At 35.0% G+C, this 18,200-nt stretch overlaps 1 protein-coding gene across 1 annotated transcript; it reads left to right on the forward strand.

Moving 5' to 3' along the window:
* The first annotated feature begins 363 nt into the window (after positions 1–363).
* On the forward strand, positions 364–17,691 carry w (eye pigment precursor family transporter white). Its single transcript, XM_036371618.2, has 7 exons — positions 364–1,580; positions 15,165–15,408; positions 15,483–16,137; positions 16,319–16,450; positions 16,514–16,700; positions 16,765–16,896; positions 16,955–17,691. The coding sequence occupies exons 1-7, from the start codon at positions 1,506–1,508 to the stop codon at positions 17,567–17,569; spliced, it is 2,040 nt and encodes a 679-aa protein (XP_036227511.1). The 5' UTR covers positions 364–1,505; the 3' UTR covers positions 17,570–17,691.
* Positions 17,692–18,200: the final 509 nt, after the last annotated feature.

Here is an 18,200-nt window from a genome sequence, read left to right on the forward strand (position 1 = left end):
ATGAGGTGCTACATACCGGCTAATGCACCGACAGAGCGGCGGATTAACAAATCAGATGATACTATCAACACATTACCTTGGCTACAGGGCATACTTATCTGTCATATTTAAATGAATTTCAGATAAGAAAAGCAAACGCAGCGCGCTTACAAGCAATCCGATTGCTAGCAATTATCACTCAACTGACGTTGAGACCCGAAAACAACAACAGCGACAACAATACGAATAAGGTGAATAGCATTTGTACGAAGATTTGCACTAGAAGCCGTAATAGTTCCCTTGCTCAACTCCCAACAAACAAAAGCTGAGCATCATTTGAGCTAATCTTTCCAACAACGTTGGACAAACGAACGCTGCACCTCTGGCGAGGGCTTTACTAGCGTTAACTTGACGAGCATGCTCAGTTTAATTCAGTCAGTGGGCGTGCACAGTACCGCCTGGTGAAATTCAAAGTGGCAAAAGCAAATTGGTGAAGTTAAATAAATTGTGGAGAAACGGAGTGAGGCTTTAGACGCATATATATATATACCTACATATGTGTGATTATATATAGATGAGTTTGGAGGTTATTTGTGGCTGCGCGAAGGACGAACATATGAACTTAGATAGCTATTTATAAGCGTCAGTGAACTGCGGCTGAAAGGTTAATAAGTATTTGTGCGAGATAAATATTTAAAATATTGAAAACAGTGTGAAACGAAGCCTTCAAATTATTAGAGTCACCGAAACCGCAAGAAGTTAAGTGAAACTGAAACGATTTGCATAAAAAACGAAGTCACTGAGAAACGTGACTTTTCATAACCGCCATAACGCTTGCGTTTAGGGAACTCTTTCGAGCAGTGACAGCGACACTGTCACCGTCACAAGCGTGACATAGCTGCAGCAAAGAACCGGAAGTGATTTTCTTATAAAACAGTGAAATTGAAACATTGAATTGAAAACACAATTAAAAAAACATTTGCTGGAAATAACAAAACATTTAGTGAAACAAATTAAATGAGTTGAAAAAAGAGTGAATAAATTGCACTTTTTACGCCAATTTAAAGGGAAAATTACAAAGTGTAATGAAAAAATGCTATAATCCCCACAAAAAAAGCACCGTTAAAAGTTTGTTTTGAATGCAAACTTCCGGTTAATTGCCATTAATTGATTTAGCAGCAATATCCAACCCTCGTACACACACACACAACGCCAACCGAACGACGGGAAAAAATGCAAAGTTTTTCACGAAAAGTGTAAAAATTCCTTACTTTTGACTACTTATCTTCATTTATTCACTTTTTTTTTGAGTGCCTTCGCATTGTTGTATTAGCACAAATTACGACTTTTTGGCAGCAGGCAGCAGACAGCGGGAGCAGAGAAGTAGAAATAAAATTGAAATAGAAAAAAGAGCACAAAAAAGGCACAAGAGAAAACATTCGAGTGAAAAAAGTTGCAACAAAAAAGTAAAATCGAACAAAAATTTTAAAAAACAAGAAGAGGACACCAGCAAAGCAAACTTCAAAATGGGTCAGGAGGATCAGGAGGTGCTAATAAGAGGCAGCAAGGCCACTAGCACATCGGCCGAAAGTTTGGATAATGTAAGTAAATGCATACATACAAACAAACAAAAACACACAAACAAATGTGCAAGTATAAACATACATACAAATATAACTGTAAGTTGGCCGTAAGGATGCACAAATTACAAATAAATGATGAGGCAACTGAAAGACAGCTGAAGAGACCGGCCAACCAAGGCAGCAGCGACGAATGGACAAACAGAGAGACATACAGACTGACAGACTGAGAGACATACAATGAATATAGACAAACTTTTCTAATGGCAAATGACAAGTTGTTAGGTAAACAAAAAATCAAAAGGGATCCAAAAAAAACCCAACAAATAAGAAAGTATAAAAGCGAATGAAGACACAGAACGCCAGACAGCAATAGTAACGGTCCAATATGCCGTCGCGTGTTGGACTTGATGAAGGCAAGCGCAATTTGGCATTACAAAAAGCCAAAGCAAAAAGAAATGTAGACAAGTAGAGCAACTGACTGAAAAGACGCTGTTCAGTGAAATAGCGTGGAAATAAATATAAAAATTAAAATAATAAATATGGTAAAAAACAGGCTTTTAAAGCACTTAAAACTAAAAAAAGAAAAATAATTATAAATATAAACTGACAGCAATATTGACCGGAAAAGACTAGTATTATTGTGTGAAAAGTGGGTATGCTCGATATGCGTAAATGGCAAAAACCCCACCCATCGCTTTTTTCACAATAATACAAGTATTTTTCGACCAATATTACTGTCAGCTTATATTAAGAATTATTTTTCACTTTTTAGTTTGAAGTGTTATTCAAGCTATTTTTTATTTTTAACTTTTTAATTTAATGTGCATTAAAAGCACATTTTTTAAATTTTAAGGGGTTACATGGGTTTCATCTGGCAAAAGCGGCGTATTTTCAATAATTGTTTTCATATAAAAAATTAAATATTTTATTCAAACTTTTATTATTCCAAAGATACATATTTTACAAAGATTTTGTGAAACTTTTAAAGGAAAATATTCAAAATTCTACCATTACAACGTCATGAGTTTTAGTATGGGTGCCTTTTCTTGCAATCTTTACAATTTCCTATGATTCCGCTATAGCCAGGCACCAAGAACTGTCTCATAGACTAGTCACTTTAAATGTGAACCGAATTTTGTATTGAACATTCGAAAGAAAGGCGCTTAAAATGATTTGAAAATGTCGTAATTTCAACCTTAGCATGGTTTATAAAAAGTTACGATTGGACTACTAAAACTACTCCTTTAATTTTATTTTGAATTTACAAAAAATTTAAGAGATCGAAAAGAAATTGTGTAAAAATAAGACTACGGTAATCCTAAAAATTTAAAAAATTACTTCATATTTTCTTTTAGCCACATGTGATGTAGCCTACTCTCATTTAATACCAAAAACGACTGATATTTGTTCCTTACTTTCTCATCATAACATTAAAAGATTATCGCCACTTCCTTCAAAGTTACACCTCATTTATCAGAGAGCTTACGAAAAATTTTAATGCCGGTGAGAATATTTGGTGTCATAGTTTTTGAAATTGCATATACAATACATTAAACCCCCATATGCGCAATATGATATTTTCCACCCATTCGCTATGTTTTAACTTCTATATAACGCTCAATAACTCGCCATACAATATTTTAGAGCAATGGAGCAAACGAAATGAATCACCCGAACTTTAAGCCAAAACTTTTTGAAATCGACTCACCTCCTTCACTAGTCGCTCTAAACCGAATATAAGGATCTTCGTTCCTTCGGCTAAGTTTTATTCCATACCATTTATGTATAAGATTTAATATCTAACCACACTTATTTAAAATAAATTGGAATCGTTAGCTTAACATAATTCAAGTTGTTTCCTTTGTCCGCTATATTGCGATAGTTCCGATTTCCATCTAACCGGTTACATTATCGAGAAAAGTAAGCAAGATATCGTCTTGTCCACTGATAAAACTGCAATTTATGTACATATGTAGTAGTAAAAGTGGATACAAACAGAATGGGATTATAAAAGATAACATAGACTGATTGCAATCGCAACGTTTTTATAGTAAATTTTTGCAAAGACCTTGATATTTAGCTTTCATCTTTATATCTTAGAATAAATTATGTTAGTTTGTAATTTTTGGTTCCATGCGATTTTAGTCTCTCTTACGTTTTCAAATTGCTTATGCTATTTTTAGAATCATTCAATATCTTTCTACTCAGTTGGGCCAGTACTATAAATATAAATATATATATAATATATATATACCTGCTATAATAGCTATAGACATTGATGAGAATTGTGTCAATAGAATTCTATATTACTTGTCGATCTATTTTTTTGTTTTTGCATTCGAAAGTAAATATGCATATTATTACTCATACATATTTATATACATATTTAAATACACAAATAAATTAGAGTGCATTTCTTAATAGTTACGTAGTAAACATGTGTACAATAAAGCGTAACTAACAGTTTTGTGGTTTTATTTCACCGGCATGGGAACAAGCATTACATGCAGATACTCCTATCTCCATAACTACCCAGTTGGAAAATTGATGGTAGTTGAACATGCAAACACCGTTGATGTGAGCTTGAAAGCCTAGATATTGAATTTCAATACCATATATTTAAATTCTTCGTCTTGAATTATTAAAATATCGAAAATATGCAAATTTTATTATAATTAGGTTTTAAATTTAATAATTTAATGTGCAAGTTTTAAGTATTAATTACAAAACAATTAAGGCCTGAAAGCTATTAAAAGTGCAAATCTTTTGTCATCAAACGATCCAAATCAAGTCTTTATAGTAATATATGACAATCCTAAAGGATTATCTTTTATGATTCCACCATTTAAAAATTTTCGTTACAGAAAGAAAAAGTTGGTCTTCTATGCTCAAGAAACAAAACTTTTGTGTTTGTATACTAGCGCGAATGTAGCAGCCAAAACGCAACCAAAACAAGTAAGGAAGGGCTAAGTTCGGATGTAACCGAGCATTTCATACTCTCGCAAAGTCAAATGGTATACTCGTTTTAGAGTTCTTTGTGGATCTTACCGCCTTGGGGGATGTCACCCGATTTCAGCCATTCCGTGCTAAAAACATTTGCTTCCAGTGAATTTGGTTATTATAGCTTTAGCAGTTTGGCGTTTTGTGGGCGTGGCAGTGGTCCGATTACGCCCATCTACAATGCCAACCGTCTTACGGTATCAAGAAACATGTGTACCAAGTTTCATAAAGATAGCTCAATTTTTACTCAAGTTACAGCTTGCACGGACGGAAGGACGGACAGACAGTCCGGATTTCAACTCGTCTCTTCATCCTGATCATTTATATATATATAACCCAATATCTAACTCGATTAGTTTTAGGTGATACAAACAACCGTTAGGTGAACAAAGCTATTATACTCTGTAGCAACAAGTTGTGAGAGAATAAAAAGGTATACCAAAATATAGATTATGTGATATTATGTTATGACTTTCGATTCCGACCACTGGCAACTACGTGCCCACGACAGTCGGGTCTACATAATGGGAACGGATCCGGATTTTTATCCAACTATTTTTGTTTTGTAGTTTAAATACACCAAAGGCAATAACAATCCTTTTAATCCTTTTATAGCAGCTAACGCAAGTATAATGACAACTTCCATTTGGGGTGTTAAATTTAATAGGTAATAAAAAAAACCCTCTTTGGGAGATTACTACTTTTCGATTTTTTCTTTTTTAATCGATTTAATGCCATAAATAGCGATACTACGTAAATTTACCATGGTTCATTTTTATACCCTGAACAGGGTATATTAAGTTTGCCACGAAGTTTGTAACACCCAGAAGGAAACGTCGGAGACCCTATAAAATATATACATAAATGATCAGCATGATGAGCTGATTTAGCCATGTCCGTCTGTCCGTTTATATATACGCGAACTAGTCTCTCAGTTTTTGAGATATCGATCTGAAATTTTGCACCTGTCCTTTTCTAACAAAGAAGCTTCTCATTTGTCGGAACGGCCGATATCGGACCACTATAGCATATAGCTGCCATACAAACTGAACAATCGGAATCAAGTGCTTGTATGGGAAACTCTTTTATTTGACGAGGTATCTTCACGAAATTTGGCATGGATTATTATTTAAGGAAACAATGTAATATCCGAAGAAATTATTCAGATCGGATGACTATAGCATATAGCTGCCATACAAACTGAACAATCGGAATGCAGTGCTTGTATGGAAAACTCTTTCATTTGACGAGGTATATTCACGAAATTTGGCATGTATTATTATTTAAGGCATTAATCGAATCTCCGAAGAAATTGTATAGATCGGATGACTATAGCATATAGCTGCCATATTAACTGAACGATCGGAGTAAAGTGCTTGCATGGTAAATTTTTTTTTTTTTGACAAGGTATCTTCACGAAATTAGGCGCGAGTTATTGCTTAAGGCAACAAATTATTCTCCACTGAAATTGGTTATATCAGATCACTATATCATAAAGCTGCCATACAAACTGAACGTTCGGAATCAGGTTCTTGTAAGAGGCCTTTGTATTTGTGAAGGGTATTATAGCTTCGGCGCAACCGAAGTTAACGTTTTTTCTTGTTAACTGATTAATTATATGAGTAGGGAGATCAAGTAATGAATATTTGCATGTATTTATTTTGATATCCTTAATTTGAAACTTCAACTTATTCAAGAGTTCCATCGTTCTAGAACATACAATCGAACCTTCATAATCTAAGAACCTAAAGGTATCTAACGGAAACGGTAATTAATGAAATTTGAACATAGTTGAATTGAAGAAAATTTTGAGACCTTCATTAGTTGCTCTAACAGTATTTGGCTAAGTTTGATAGTAAATAGCTAATTTAACTAACTTCAGCAGAAATTTTTCTTTAATTTGAAAGTAATTGCTCTTTGAATTATCAATTTCTTAGCGGGCCTTTTCGAACGTATAGATATATTATGTAAGCAATATAGTATAGCTAAAAATTCCATTCATGCGTATATTTGTTTTGCGGTTACCTTTAGGCGCCGTTGGAAAGCGCTACAGCGCCTTATACTTGAATACTATCTTACTCAAACTACTATCTCTAAAGCCAATCAACTAAGTCAAGCGAAAACGTAGAGGTACGAAACACTACACGAAGATGTTATGCTTAGATGAGCAATTGGCTGATTGTCTCTGTATTTATACATATTAAATAATGGCGTCAAATTTATGATTTTCAATAATAATATTGTGCAAGCTATTAAGATCTGTAATATTGAAAAGTATAATAAAAGAGTTTTAAAATAACGAATATGAATTTATTCTTCAAGTTTTCACACATTGAAAGAAGGAACTTCTCATTTTTATGATTTTATGATTGCTTCTTCAAGATCTTGTAAATTATATCTCAAAGACCTGAGTAAAACTGCATTAAGATCAGTTGAGTAGTTGTTGACAACCGACTTTGAAAACATAGTTTCGAGATAAATGCGTTTAAAGTTTCAAATGAGTATATAGCAGACCTTGAGCGGGCAACTTTTCAAGGCTGTAGGATGGAAAGTATCTTCTGAGCAACTAAATATCGCTTTCTCTTTCCATCAACATAACTCTACCGTCATTTTGCAATCGGATGTGGTGATCAGTTCGGGAAGGAACAACTGTAGGGAAAGCCACTGTTGCAAACGTAGAGTGGTAAAAAGACTGAATCGTCTATAGATCTACCTGAGACAAAAACGGTATAATAGCCAACGATGGTATATATTATATAAGCAACCAAGCAATTCTGAAAAAAATTTGACAAAACAAGAGCAGTGTACCAGAAAAAGATCAAGATGACTTCCGTTGCAACCATCATTGCCGTAGTGGTTACCTCGCAGAGTGTAGAATATAATTTGTCGTTTTGTTTATCAAACGACCAAATCGGCACGCAAAAGATAGTTTTAAAACGAATAATGTTATGAATCTGGAGATTACGAATAAAATTCAAATCCGAAACTATTTTGTACTTATGTATTTAATTGTATTTTAGTTATTGCAATTTGTACGGATTATAAGAATACTAGACCACTATTTTAAGAACCCACCGACAATGTAGATTGTTCACATACATATTTATGTATTTAGCGATAACTGGCGTGAATACATATGCAATAGACGTCTCGGTTAACAATTGTGATATCTTTCATTTTTTGTACCAATCCGTGTATACATAGGTATGTAAATACGCATATAAATCAGTACTTACTAAGCACATGTTTTCACTTATCAAAGTCATTAGCTTTAACGGATTGTTGAAACAGTGTTATCGGGAGTATGAATGTAAGATGAGCATAAAACTGAGCAACAGTGTGGAACTGAAAATGTTTCTGTCTGCAACTTCAGAAGCACAAATGAAAGTTTATCTAGAAATTTTTGTGTTTGATTTAGGACGCAGGCTAAAATAAATAACGTTCACTTTTTATCCAGCATTTATTTATTTTAGACAAGTATGCTTTTATGCAGCTTAAGTGACAGTACGTTTATATTATACATAGGTATCTCGTACATTATTGTTTTATACTCTTGCAATATGTTGCTACAGAATATAACAGTTTTATTCACCTAAAAGTTGTTTGTATCATCTAAAACTAATCGAGATAAATATGGGGTTATGTATACAAAAGGAATAATTCTTACATTCCCATATTACAGAGCAAAAATGGGCGAAATCGGACTATAACCACGCCTACTTCCCTTATAGAACAATTTAAAATTCCATCTTATTCTTTTACTTTCCAGTATACAAATAAAGCACAAACATCCGGTTGATTTTACTGAGCAAAGCCAAAGATAAATGTAACAAGCCCAGATCCTTCTCTGTCCTCAACATACCCTGTATAGTGTTTTCCGATTTTCCAACTGATTGAATATGAAGTAAAATACAATAATAAAACTAAGTGAATCTATGACCTGTAATATAGGTAAATTAATGGGGCGTGGCCCCGCTCTCAAAAGGTTTAATGAAGGTTTTAATAATAATGGAAGAAATCTGATGGTCTACTCCCCAATTAACGGTACTATCAAAAACTACTTAAAGTGCGATTAATCACGGACTACACCAGAGACATTAAATTTTAATCCAATGATGGTATGAAAGAGCTTTATAGAAGTTGGGGACAGAACTGGACGATGGGCGTGGCCCAGCCAACTTTTAGGTCACATATCTAGGTAATATACATTCTTCTAATATTCCTGTGTTACAGTGTGAAATCGGACAATATCGAAATACAACCACGCCTACTTCCCATATAACACAATTTTAAATTCCATCCGATTCTTTCACTTTCTAGTATGGAAATCAAGCCCCACTAAATGTATTGGGATAAAACTTTGCACGAATCATTATGCCACTTTATGAACAAAAGTTGTGGAAATCGAACCAAAACTGTTCAAGTCCCTATGTGCTGAGTATGTGGACCCCAGTGCCTATAATTGACCGAAAACATCGGTCAGTGTGTGAGATATATAGTTGTAATTCGGAGAGAATCCTTTCCTGATAATAGTATAACTGAATTCTAAAAATAGGTTGAGTCGGGTCAATACTTCCCTCAGCGCCATATAAATAATAACTATAAAAAATTTCTAACTTTCGGGTGATTTTATACCGCATATGTGAGGTAAAGTGTTTACCAGCACGTCTAATGTAGCTTAGGATCCCATTCCCGCCTAGAATCATAATCGCCTGTAGAGACTTTCTTGAAAATATTGTATATGTTTTTATATACTGAAATAAATTGACAAAGCTAAGGCATTTTTAAGAGCTATATACTGGCCTCACCCCTTAAGGAAGATTTCAAATCTACTAATTTAAAAGCTACCAAAAATTTCATGTTAAAAGCTTATATTCACGATTATCTGATATAACATTTTTTTGAAATAATATTACAAATTGTAACTGTCAACAACCGACGCTATATCTACAGAAACATTTTTCCCACAACTCTCAAAATTCAACCAGAGTTGTTCACAAATTTACCGCTAATTGTCAATTGTGTGCGCTTTTTATATGGTTTCACACTACACGCAACCAAAAGCCACCAACCGTTGACCAATTGGCCATTCATGGAGTGTCAAGTAAATATACAGTAAAAGCCACCCTCGGACATATTGCACGCTCAGCATTGAATTCATTCATAGAAGCCGCTAAGTTTTGAAGGCAGCGACAAAAAGACCGCACAACTCTTTGAAAATTAGAAAACAAAATAACAAATATTTCAAAAAAAACAAAATAACAGTAAACCACAAACAAAAGCTAAATAAGGCTGGACTATAACTAAGCAAAAAAAAAAAAATAAATTTAAAATCAGGTATCACTATAATAACCAACAAAATGCAAAAAGGTCGCATGGGTATATATTTTTAAAGTCAAAACAAATATGCGACAAAAAGGAAAAACAATTACCGGCAATTGGCTCTAAGCAATATTCACAATGCAGACAAGAACAAATAAGATGAGACATAAACATAATTTTATTTAAAATTACCTAATTTCCCTGAACAAATATATACTTAACACTGTGTACTTTGCGGAGTTTTTGTTATTGTTTTAATAATGTGTTACAAAACCTCAAAGGAATAACACAATTACAATTTCCCACCAAATCTTCACACACTCCGCTGATTTCCATTACGGCGCTATGCAATTTATTCGTCAGCTTGTGGTCACTTCTGCAGCTTGTTGAAACTTAGATGAAAATTGGCAGTAATAATCATAAAAAGAATAACGAAAAACACCGTTAAACACAACGACAACGATGTGAATATGAAGAACGGTATATTTTAGGCAAAGAAACCAAAAGCAGGTGTGAGAGCAATTTTATTTTGTGTTTTCTTTTTCACTCAATTGCACTTACTCCCCTGAGGCACACCATCTGCCATTGAGTCACAGGTATATACAAGTAGATATTAAGTAATATAATATATAGATCTGGACTTTACGCTGGTCATGAATGCCAACAAACATGGTAAATACATATTACCAGCGAACCGCCACAAAAATGGCGGAATGAGAAAAAAAGTTGTGTTAAATGTGCACAGCATGCAATTCATTTGTTTAAGGCCGTCGCAAAGCAAGCGAAACTAAGTAAAAATGTTAACTTCTACTGCTCCAAAGCTATAATACCCTATACAGGTGCATTTCTTATAGCATAAAATGGGACAAAATCGACCTTGATTTTGATCCGCCCGTTTATAGGGCAGCTATATGCTAAAGTGGCCCGATCTTACAACTTTTTTCAGATACAAGTATTGTAGCAGTGCTTTGAATAATAATTTATACATTTCATGAAGACATCTTGTCAAAATAAAAAGTTCTTCCTGAAGAAGAGAGGTCGCGTACAAAATTTCAGATCGATATCTCTACATCTGAAGGGCTAACTCGCGTATATACAAACAGATGAGCTAAAGCGGATCAGCTCGTCACACTGGTCATTCATATAAATACATATACATATATACATATATACACATATATAGTATCCTACCTTTCCTTCTGGGTGTTATAAATTTCGTGTCAAACTTAACAACTCCTGTTAAGGGTATACAAAAAATTGGCGCAATATGCGGCAAGAAAAATTATCAAGTGAAAATTTAATATCCGTTAAATTTCAAAAAAGAAGGAAACGTAATGGCGTTAAGTCGACAAAAAGCGAAAAACGCAGACACATCACATCCTATCTCTGAGGAAGCAGAAGAAAACAGCAGCAAAATACTGTTATTGCTGTTGTTATTTTTCTTATTGTGGATTGAAAATGCTGCGATGGCGGCTTATTTCATTTCACTTGCATAGCTTAAATTAGACATGAAATACTCCTCAAACGAAGAATTTAAATAAAATATTATATACCCACGTCTTGCGGCGGCTTAATTCTTATTATTGACTGCCGCAAGTGAAACTTTTAGCGGCCGACAGCTGAAGGGATGATGGTATTAAATGCCTTCACTTCCGATCGGCACATCAAAATGAAAATACTGCTGCACGGAGAAGTGGAAATTATACTGAGCTAAAGCGTAGCACCAACAGCTGTTGACGGATGCTGCATGAAATGCCTGCTGCAGTAATAATCCTCTAAATAGAGCGCTAAGCAAGACTCTTCGATGTTTACCTTTGGCCTTTTGGAACTTTCAAAGTTAAATTGTATTTTCTTATTACAACACTTAAACATTACATACAACAAAAAATATACGCTGAATTAAAAGCAGTTGGCGATTATAACTATGCAGCGCCAATAACGACAGAATTCTATCATTTTGGTACAGCACTCATATTTGCAGTTAGAACATTCCACAACTGTCTTGCTACTATAACATTAAAAACGAAACAGTTACTTCTTACCATTGCACAGTGGGCCAGATTTTCAAAAAAGCTGGCCAAAACTCTAATTAATAAGATAACGGTACAAAAATTAGTATACCCATGTTTTTTGATGCGCTGACTTCGAAAAACATGGTTTCAAGATAATTCAACAATTTTCTAAAGTTCTTCTGAGGTTAAACGACTGAAAAATTAAGATTCAACACTGAAAATTTGTGTACTTAAGACTTTGATAGCCACAGTAAAGAAACATATATAGGCTACCTTTATACTTAAATTGAAAATTTGCCCTCGCCCAATTAGTTTCAATTTTATAAATTTACTTACGCGCTTTACCACGAGAAGGTATGGGGTGGGACTTTTAAACGCATTTCATTTTTTTTCTATTTTTTTTATTTTTAGTTTTTTTTTTACTTTTTATATTTTATATTTTTTTGGTATTTTTTAAATATTTTTATTGTTTTTTTTTTATTTTTTTTGATTTTTTTAATTTTCTAAATTTTTAAAATTTTTTAAATTTTAATAAACTTTGTTATATTCCTCATCTGAGGTTTCATCGTTTTCCGATTCTTCGTTTTGTGTGATAGTTTGTGGAATATCAGGCATTTTCAAAAGAGCAATGACATCAGCTGAAAATGATTTAGATTTTTTTCTTGGAGTTTTTTGTAAGCTCGAAATTAAAGGATCTGATGAGACAAGAAGAATATTTAATAAATCTTGGTTTGTATGAGTTCGTGAAAACTTCCTTGTGTGACTTAGCCTGTACATTTTAAAATTTTTGTTACCTGACTCCTGTGCTTCTTCTGATAACTGCCCGATTGGCAAAATTGAGTTTGAAATTATGACTGCACCGTGTAGAAGGATTTTGTGAACAGACGCGGGCATTTTATACCAACCATATTTTTCAACAAAAAGTCTAGCAGTTTCAAGAGCATATTGTTCGTATGCATTTGCATTTATAGCGAATCCACAAGCCAGAGTCTGAAGAATAACTTTGAATCTTCTAATTAAATTCTCATCAATCCCGGTTATTTCAGACGATTTTAATGTATCTTCGAAAAATCTACGTGCAGTGTTACCGTCGTTTGTTGTGCCACTTCCGCCGGTTTTTGGTATATCTACCAGTAGACTGTATGGTTGAAAAATCACGAAGTCGCAAGTTGTCCCAAGATTTTTTGAGTTGAGGTCACACTCTTAAGTGCCCTTAAGAAGTTCCTGACCGTGGTACTGCGCGGAAATGCACGGAACACTTGTTGTAAAAAAGGAAAAATGCCGTTTATTGTTCCCATTTAATTTACATGTAAATTAATAAAATTACGAAATAAATAATATCACATTACTAAGAAACTAAACAAGATACATCAAAATGCTTTTACATGCTTAAAGTCAATGCATCAAAGATTAGAAAATAATTTGTTTAAACCATTTTTGTTCACTTTTATTTTTTTGAGTTTTGGCCAGCTTTTTTGAAAATCTGGCCCACTGTGCATTGCCGCCTCGAAGTTGTACGCAATCTGCAACTGCTCCTCGAGTATGGAAAGCGGATATGATCAAATGATTGATGGCAAATATAAATTTATAAACAATATGTGCAATATGTGTGTAATGTGGCAGCACTACCACTACCGTTTGTAGTACGGATGGTCAGTTAGTGAACGTTTATTTCTATTTGCTTTATTTCGGTGTTCTTATTGCAAACTGCAAAGATTTTTGACAAATGCAGCAGATTATTGAAATTTTTCATCAGAAAAAAAATTATTTAAAGAAAATATTGTGAGCTTAAAATTTTAATGATGCGGTATATTTTTTATGTTATTATGGAAAATTTGATTGAAAAAAATAAATTAAATATACAAGTGTAAGCTACAACAAAGGAAAATTTTTTTATTTAATATAAAGTTTTCCTAACACCTGAAGGTATTTGCCCTGCTTTGCTCTTTGCAAGTTCCAAGAGTATAAAGTTTTACAAAAGGTTACACCCGAACTTAGCCCTTACTTACTTTTTGATAATAATCGTATATTCTTTTAAGCCATTCTGAAGTGTATATTTTTTTTATAAAATATTACTTTTTTTCACTACTTGCATTCATCTATAGTAATATCTTTCTCACCGTCCTACACCTTTTTTCGGAGTGCCTCCTGGAGATGAGCTGTGCGATCCAGGAAATTCAATTTTTTGTTCCCATTTAACTTATTTACTTAATAATATACCTCTTTAAAAACAAAAACAGAATTGACGAAGAAAAATGTGTTCTCTGACTTGAAAGTGAATATAATCTCTATTTTAAATATTAATTATTATAATATAATAATAGCTCTATACTTATGTATATTCGCCTGATGGAAATCGCTCATGGCAAGCATCTACCTTTAGAAGAAGAGGTTTGCGGCATAGCTTTAAAGAACACAACAAATATGTTGAGCATCTTGGTATCTTACTGCTCCTTTTCTTAGTATTTCTTAAAAACATACATACATCCATTTTTAAATAAAGTAAAGTAGAAATGCGTATAAAGAAGCGTTTGAACGACAAACTTTTAACTTACACGGAACACTCAGACACGGTATTTACTCTCGTGCTATGCCTTAACAAATTTATGCTCAAGTCAATTAATTTGTGAAACAATCTGTTAATGTTTGTAGCCACTTGAGCCTAAGCCCCTTCACTAACTTTCAGCCCACAAGCTTGTTGTGAACTTTAAAGATTTGTGCTTAAATAGAATTTTTATGCCTACTGCAACAGTTTTCGTTTATTATTATTTTTTTTTTTATTACCTTCTACTTTGAAGTTGTTCGCTGTTGAGCTTACAAATTTGCTTAACCACCAACAGGCAACAAGCACATCCAAACATGCCTTGATATTAGCAGCAGAGTAACTTACAAATTACAGAATTCTCCGAGAAAAATCCAATTTATACTTTCAGCAGGCGCTGAGGCGGCTTATGCACCATCCGGACCTTCTAATTTATGTTATTACTTTGTTATTCATATATTATGGTGGATGGAGGATAGAAACTACTTTAAGCTAATTTCGAAAAAGATAACTCGCCTACTTGTGGACTCCTTTCGAAAATAAACTCTGCTTGAATTTGGGCTTATACGGCTAAAAGGTTTAAAATTACGAAATCCACAATAAATAATAATGTTATTTTATAAGTTAAATATTTTGCCTACATTTTCGTGCACCTTATGCCCACGAAAGGCATAAATTAGCACATAATTTTAAATTACTTTTAACAACTTTTTTTTTACTTTCCAGAACAATGAGCAGTCCTACGAGCAGTCTTCCATAAATCAGGGATTTAGTAAAAATTACGGTACACTCTCACCACCATCGCCCACACTCACCGCGGATAATCTCACCTACTCTTGGTATAATTTGGATGTGTTCGGTGCTGTCCATCAACCGGGTTCGGGCTGGAAACAACTGCTGAATCGTGTTAAAGGGGTTTTATGCAATGAGCGTCATATTCCTGCGCCGCGTAAACATCTCTTAAAAAATGGTAAATAACAACAAAGTAGATTTAATTATTTTGTTCTCTTCTTACACTCTCAAACTGCTCAATTTGCTTTCCAGTTTCCGGCGTCGCTTATCCGGGTGAATTGCTAGCGATCATGGGCAGCTCTGGTGCCGGTAAAACCACACTTCTGAATGCGATTGCCTTTCGCTCATCGAAAGATATTCAAATATCTCCATCTACCGTACGCTTGCTCAACGGTCATCCCATTGATGCCAAGGAAATGCAAGCACGTTGTGCTTATGTTCAACAGGATGATCTATTCATTGGTTCGCTCACCGCACGAGAGCATCTCATCTTTCAGGCAATGGTGCGTATGCCAAGGCATACGACGAAAAAGCAAAAGATACAACGTGTGGATCAGGTTATTCAAGATCTCTCGCTGGGCAAATGCCAAAATACTTTGATTGGCGTGCCGGGTCGTGTGAAAGGCTTATCCGGTGGCGAACGTAAACGCTTGGCATTTGCTTCGGAGGCGCTAACGGATCCCCCACTATTGATTTGTGATGAACCTACATCAGGTTTGGACTCATTTATGGCACACAGCGTCGTACAAGTACTAAAGAAGCTATCGCAGAAAGGCAAAACAGTCATATTGACCATACATCAGCCTTCTTCTGAGTTATTTGAACTTTTCGACAAAATATTGCTCATGGCTGAAGGTAGAGTCGCATTTATGGGTACACCGGGTGAAGCGGTAGACTTTTTCTCATAGTAAGTACCGTTTTTAAGTTAATTTGAGTTAGAAAAAATGCTCTAGGTAAATACTTGTTCAAAAATAAACAAAAATCAAAATCGGATTATAGCTTCTTTCAATAAATTCAACTTAACCTCAGTTTCTCTTAATTTCAAACTTTGCTTTTTCCTTATTCATCTTTTTTACTCCCTCCTTTAGTATCGGCGCTCAGTGCCCAAACAATTACAACCCCGCAGATTTTTATGTACAAGTTTTGGCCGTAGTGCCTGGTCGGGAAGCGGAATCACGCGACCGTATAGCCAAAATTTGTGATAATTTTGCAGTTGGAAAGTAAGTAGTTCACGCAAATAAAGCTACACTCCTCTATACTTAATATTCTCCTTTGCCGACCAGGGTCTCTCGCGAGATGGAGCAGAATTTTCAGAAACTGGAGAAATCTAATGGCATGAACAAAGAAGACGAGAATGGATTTACGTATAAAGCTTCATGGTTTATGCAGTTTCGTGCGGTACTTTGGCGCTCCTGGCTGTCAGTGTTGAAAGAACCGTTATTAGTGAAAGTGCGCCTATTTCAAACGACAGTACGATCAACCCTATACCATTATAGTAGATTGACTGCGACTTGATACTCTAATATCATTTTAGATGGTTGCTGTTATCATGGGACTGATCTTTCTAGGACAACAATTAACCCAAGTCGGTGTGATGAACATTAACGGTGCCATTTTCCTTTTTTTAACTAATATGACCTTTCAGAATGCTTTCGCTACCATAACTGTAAGCAGTATATCTCATATTTTTTCATTTGTGCCCAAGTCAACATCGTATCTTTCAGGTTTTCACATCCGAACTGCCTGTGTTCATGCGTGAGACTCGCAGCCGTCTCTATCGCTGTGACACTTACTTTCTCGGGAAAACAATTGCCGAACTGCCACTCTTCTTGATTGTTCCGTTCCTCTTTACAGCCATCGCTTATCCATTGATTGGTTTACGTCCTGGTATTGATCATTTCCTGACCGCGTTGGCGCTTGTTACATTGGTTGCCAATGTTTCGACATCATTTGGTTATTTGATTTCATGCGCCTGCTCGTCGACATCAATGGCGCTATCAGTGGGCCCACCTGTTATCATACCGTTTCTACTTTTCGGTGGATTCTTTTTGAACTCCGGCTCGGTGCCGGTGTACTTCAAGTGGCTGTCATATTTGTCATGGTTCCGTTATGGCAATGAGGGATTGTTAATCAACCAGTGGGCCGATGTAAAACCTGGCGAAATTACTTGCACTTTGTCGAATACGACCTGCCCCAGCTCAGGCGAGGTTATATTGGAGACGTTGAATTTTTCGGCGAGTGATTTACCATTTGATTTTGTTGGATTGGCTTTGCTTATTGTTGGTTTTCGGATATCAGCGTATATAGCACTAAGAGTGCGCGCTCGTCGTAAAGAGTAAAATTTAATTTAAAATTTTATTATAAAGTTTCCAGTTTATTTTTATTTTTATTTTTTTTTGGTATTAAATATTTAGTTTTGTATACATTTTGTTCAGAGAATAAATCAATAATTTTGGCAAAACTCGTGTTTTTATCTTGACTAAAGCAAAAAAGAATATTTGCAAAAATCTGCAGGCGGAGAAGGCAGCGTTAAACGAGTCAGAACTCTGCACTCCGTACAATAACAGTACGCTTCTTGATGTCTCCCATTGAACGCCCGCACCGTGAGGCCTGCAAGCTTCCGGTTAAGGAACACAATGCACTTACTCTGAGCAGTTTCTGCTAAGACGCTTTCGTAGAGATTATCCTTGCAGCCATATGCTTGGAGCGAACATCAAGAGATCATTGCTTGATAACGTCGACGACATAGCAAAATTTACCGACCAGTCTACCACCGCGGCAAAGACCATTTCAGGCATGCACTGAACGCCATTTACAGTTTAGCTATTTACACCTTCACTGACTCACTACCAATTAATGGCGTGCTTGGAGTGGAAACGCCACCAATTGCAGATGAAGGGCCAAAGTTCTGGCGCCTTTCCTGTACCTTTCTTTAGACGATTGCCATCTAAACACAGGCTACAACAACAA

The sequence above is a fragment of the Bactrocera oleae genome, chromosome 5 (genome assembly GCF_042242935.1).
Source record: "Bactrocera oleae isolate idBacOlea1 chromosome 5, idBacOlea1, whole genome shotgun sequence".
NCBI lineage: Eukaryota > Metazoa > Arthropoda > Insecta > Diptera > Tephritidae > Bactrocera > Bactrocera oleae.

Excerpts from the sequence above, each read along its gene's own strand:
- w (XM_036371618.2), top strand. The coding sequence starts at position 1,506 with ATGGGTCAGGAGGATCAGGAGGTGCTAATAAGAGGCAGCAAGGCCACT. Across the intron at positions 16,451-16,513 it reads GATAATTTTGCAGTTGGAAA|GGTCTCTCGCGAGATGGAGC; the intron begins GTAAGTAGTTCA and ends TTTGCCGACCAG. Across the intron at positions 16,897-16,954 it reads ATGCTTTCGCTACCATAACT|GTTTTCACATCCGAACTGCC; the intron begins GTAAGCAGTATA and ends CGTATCTTTCAG.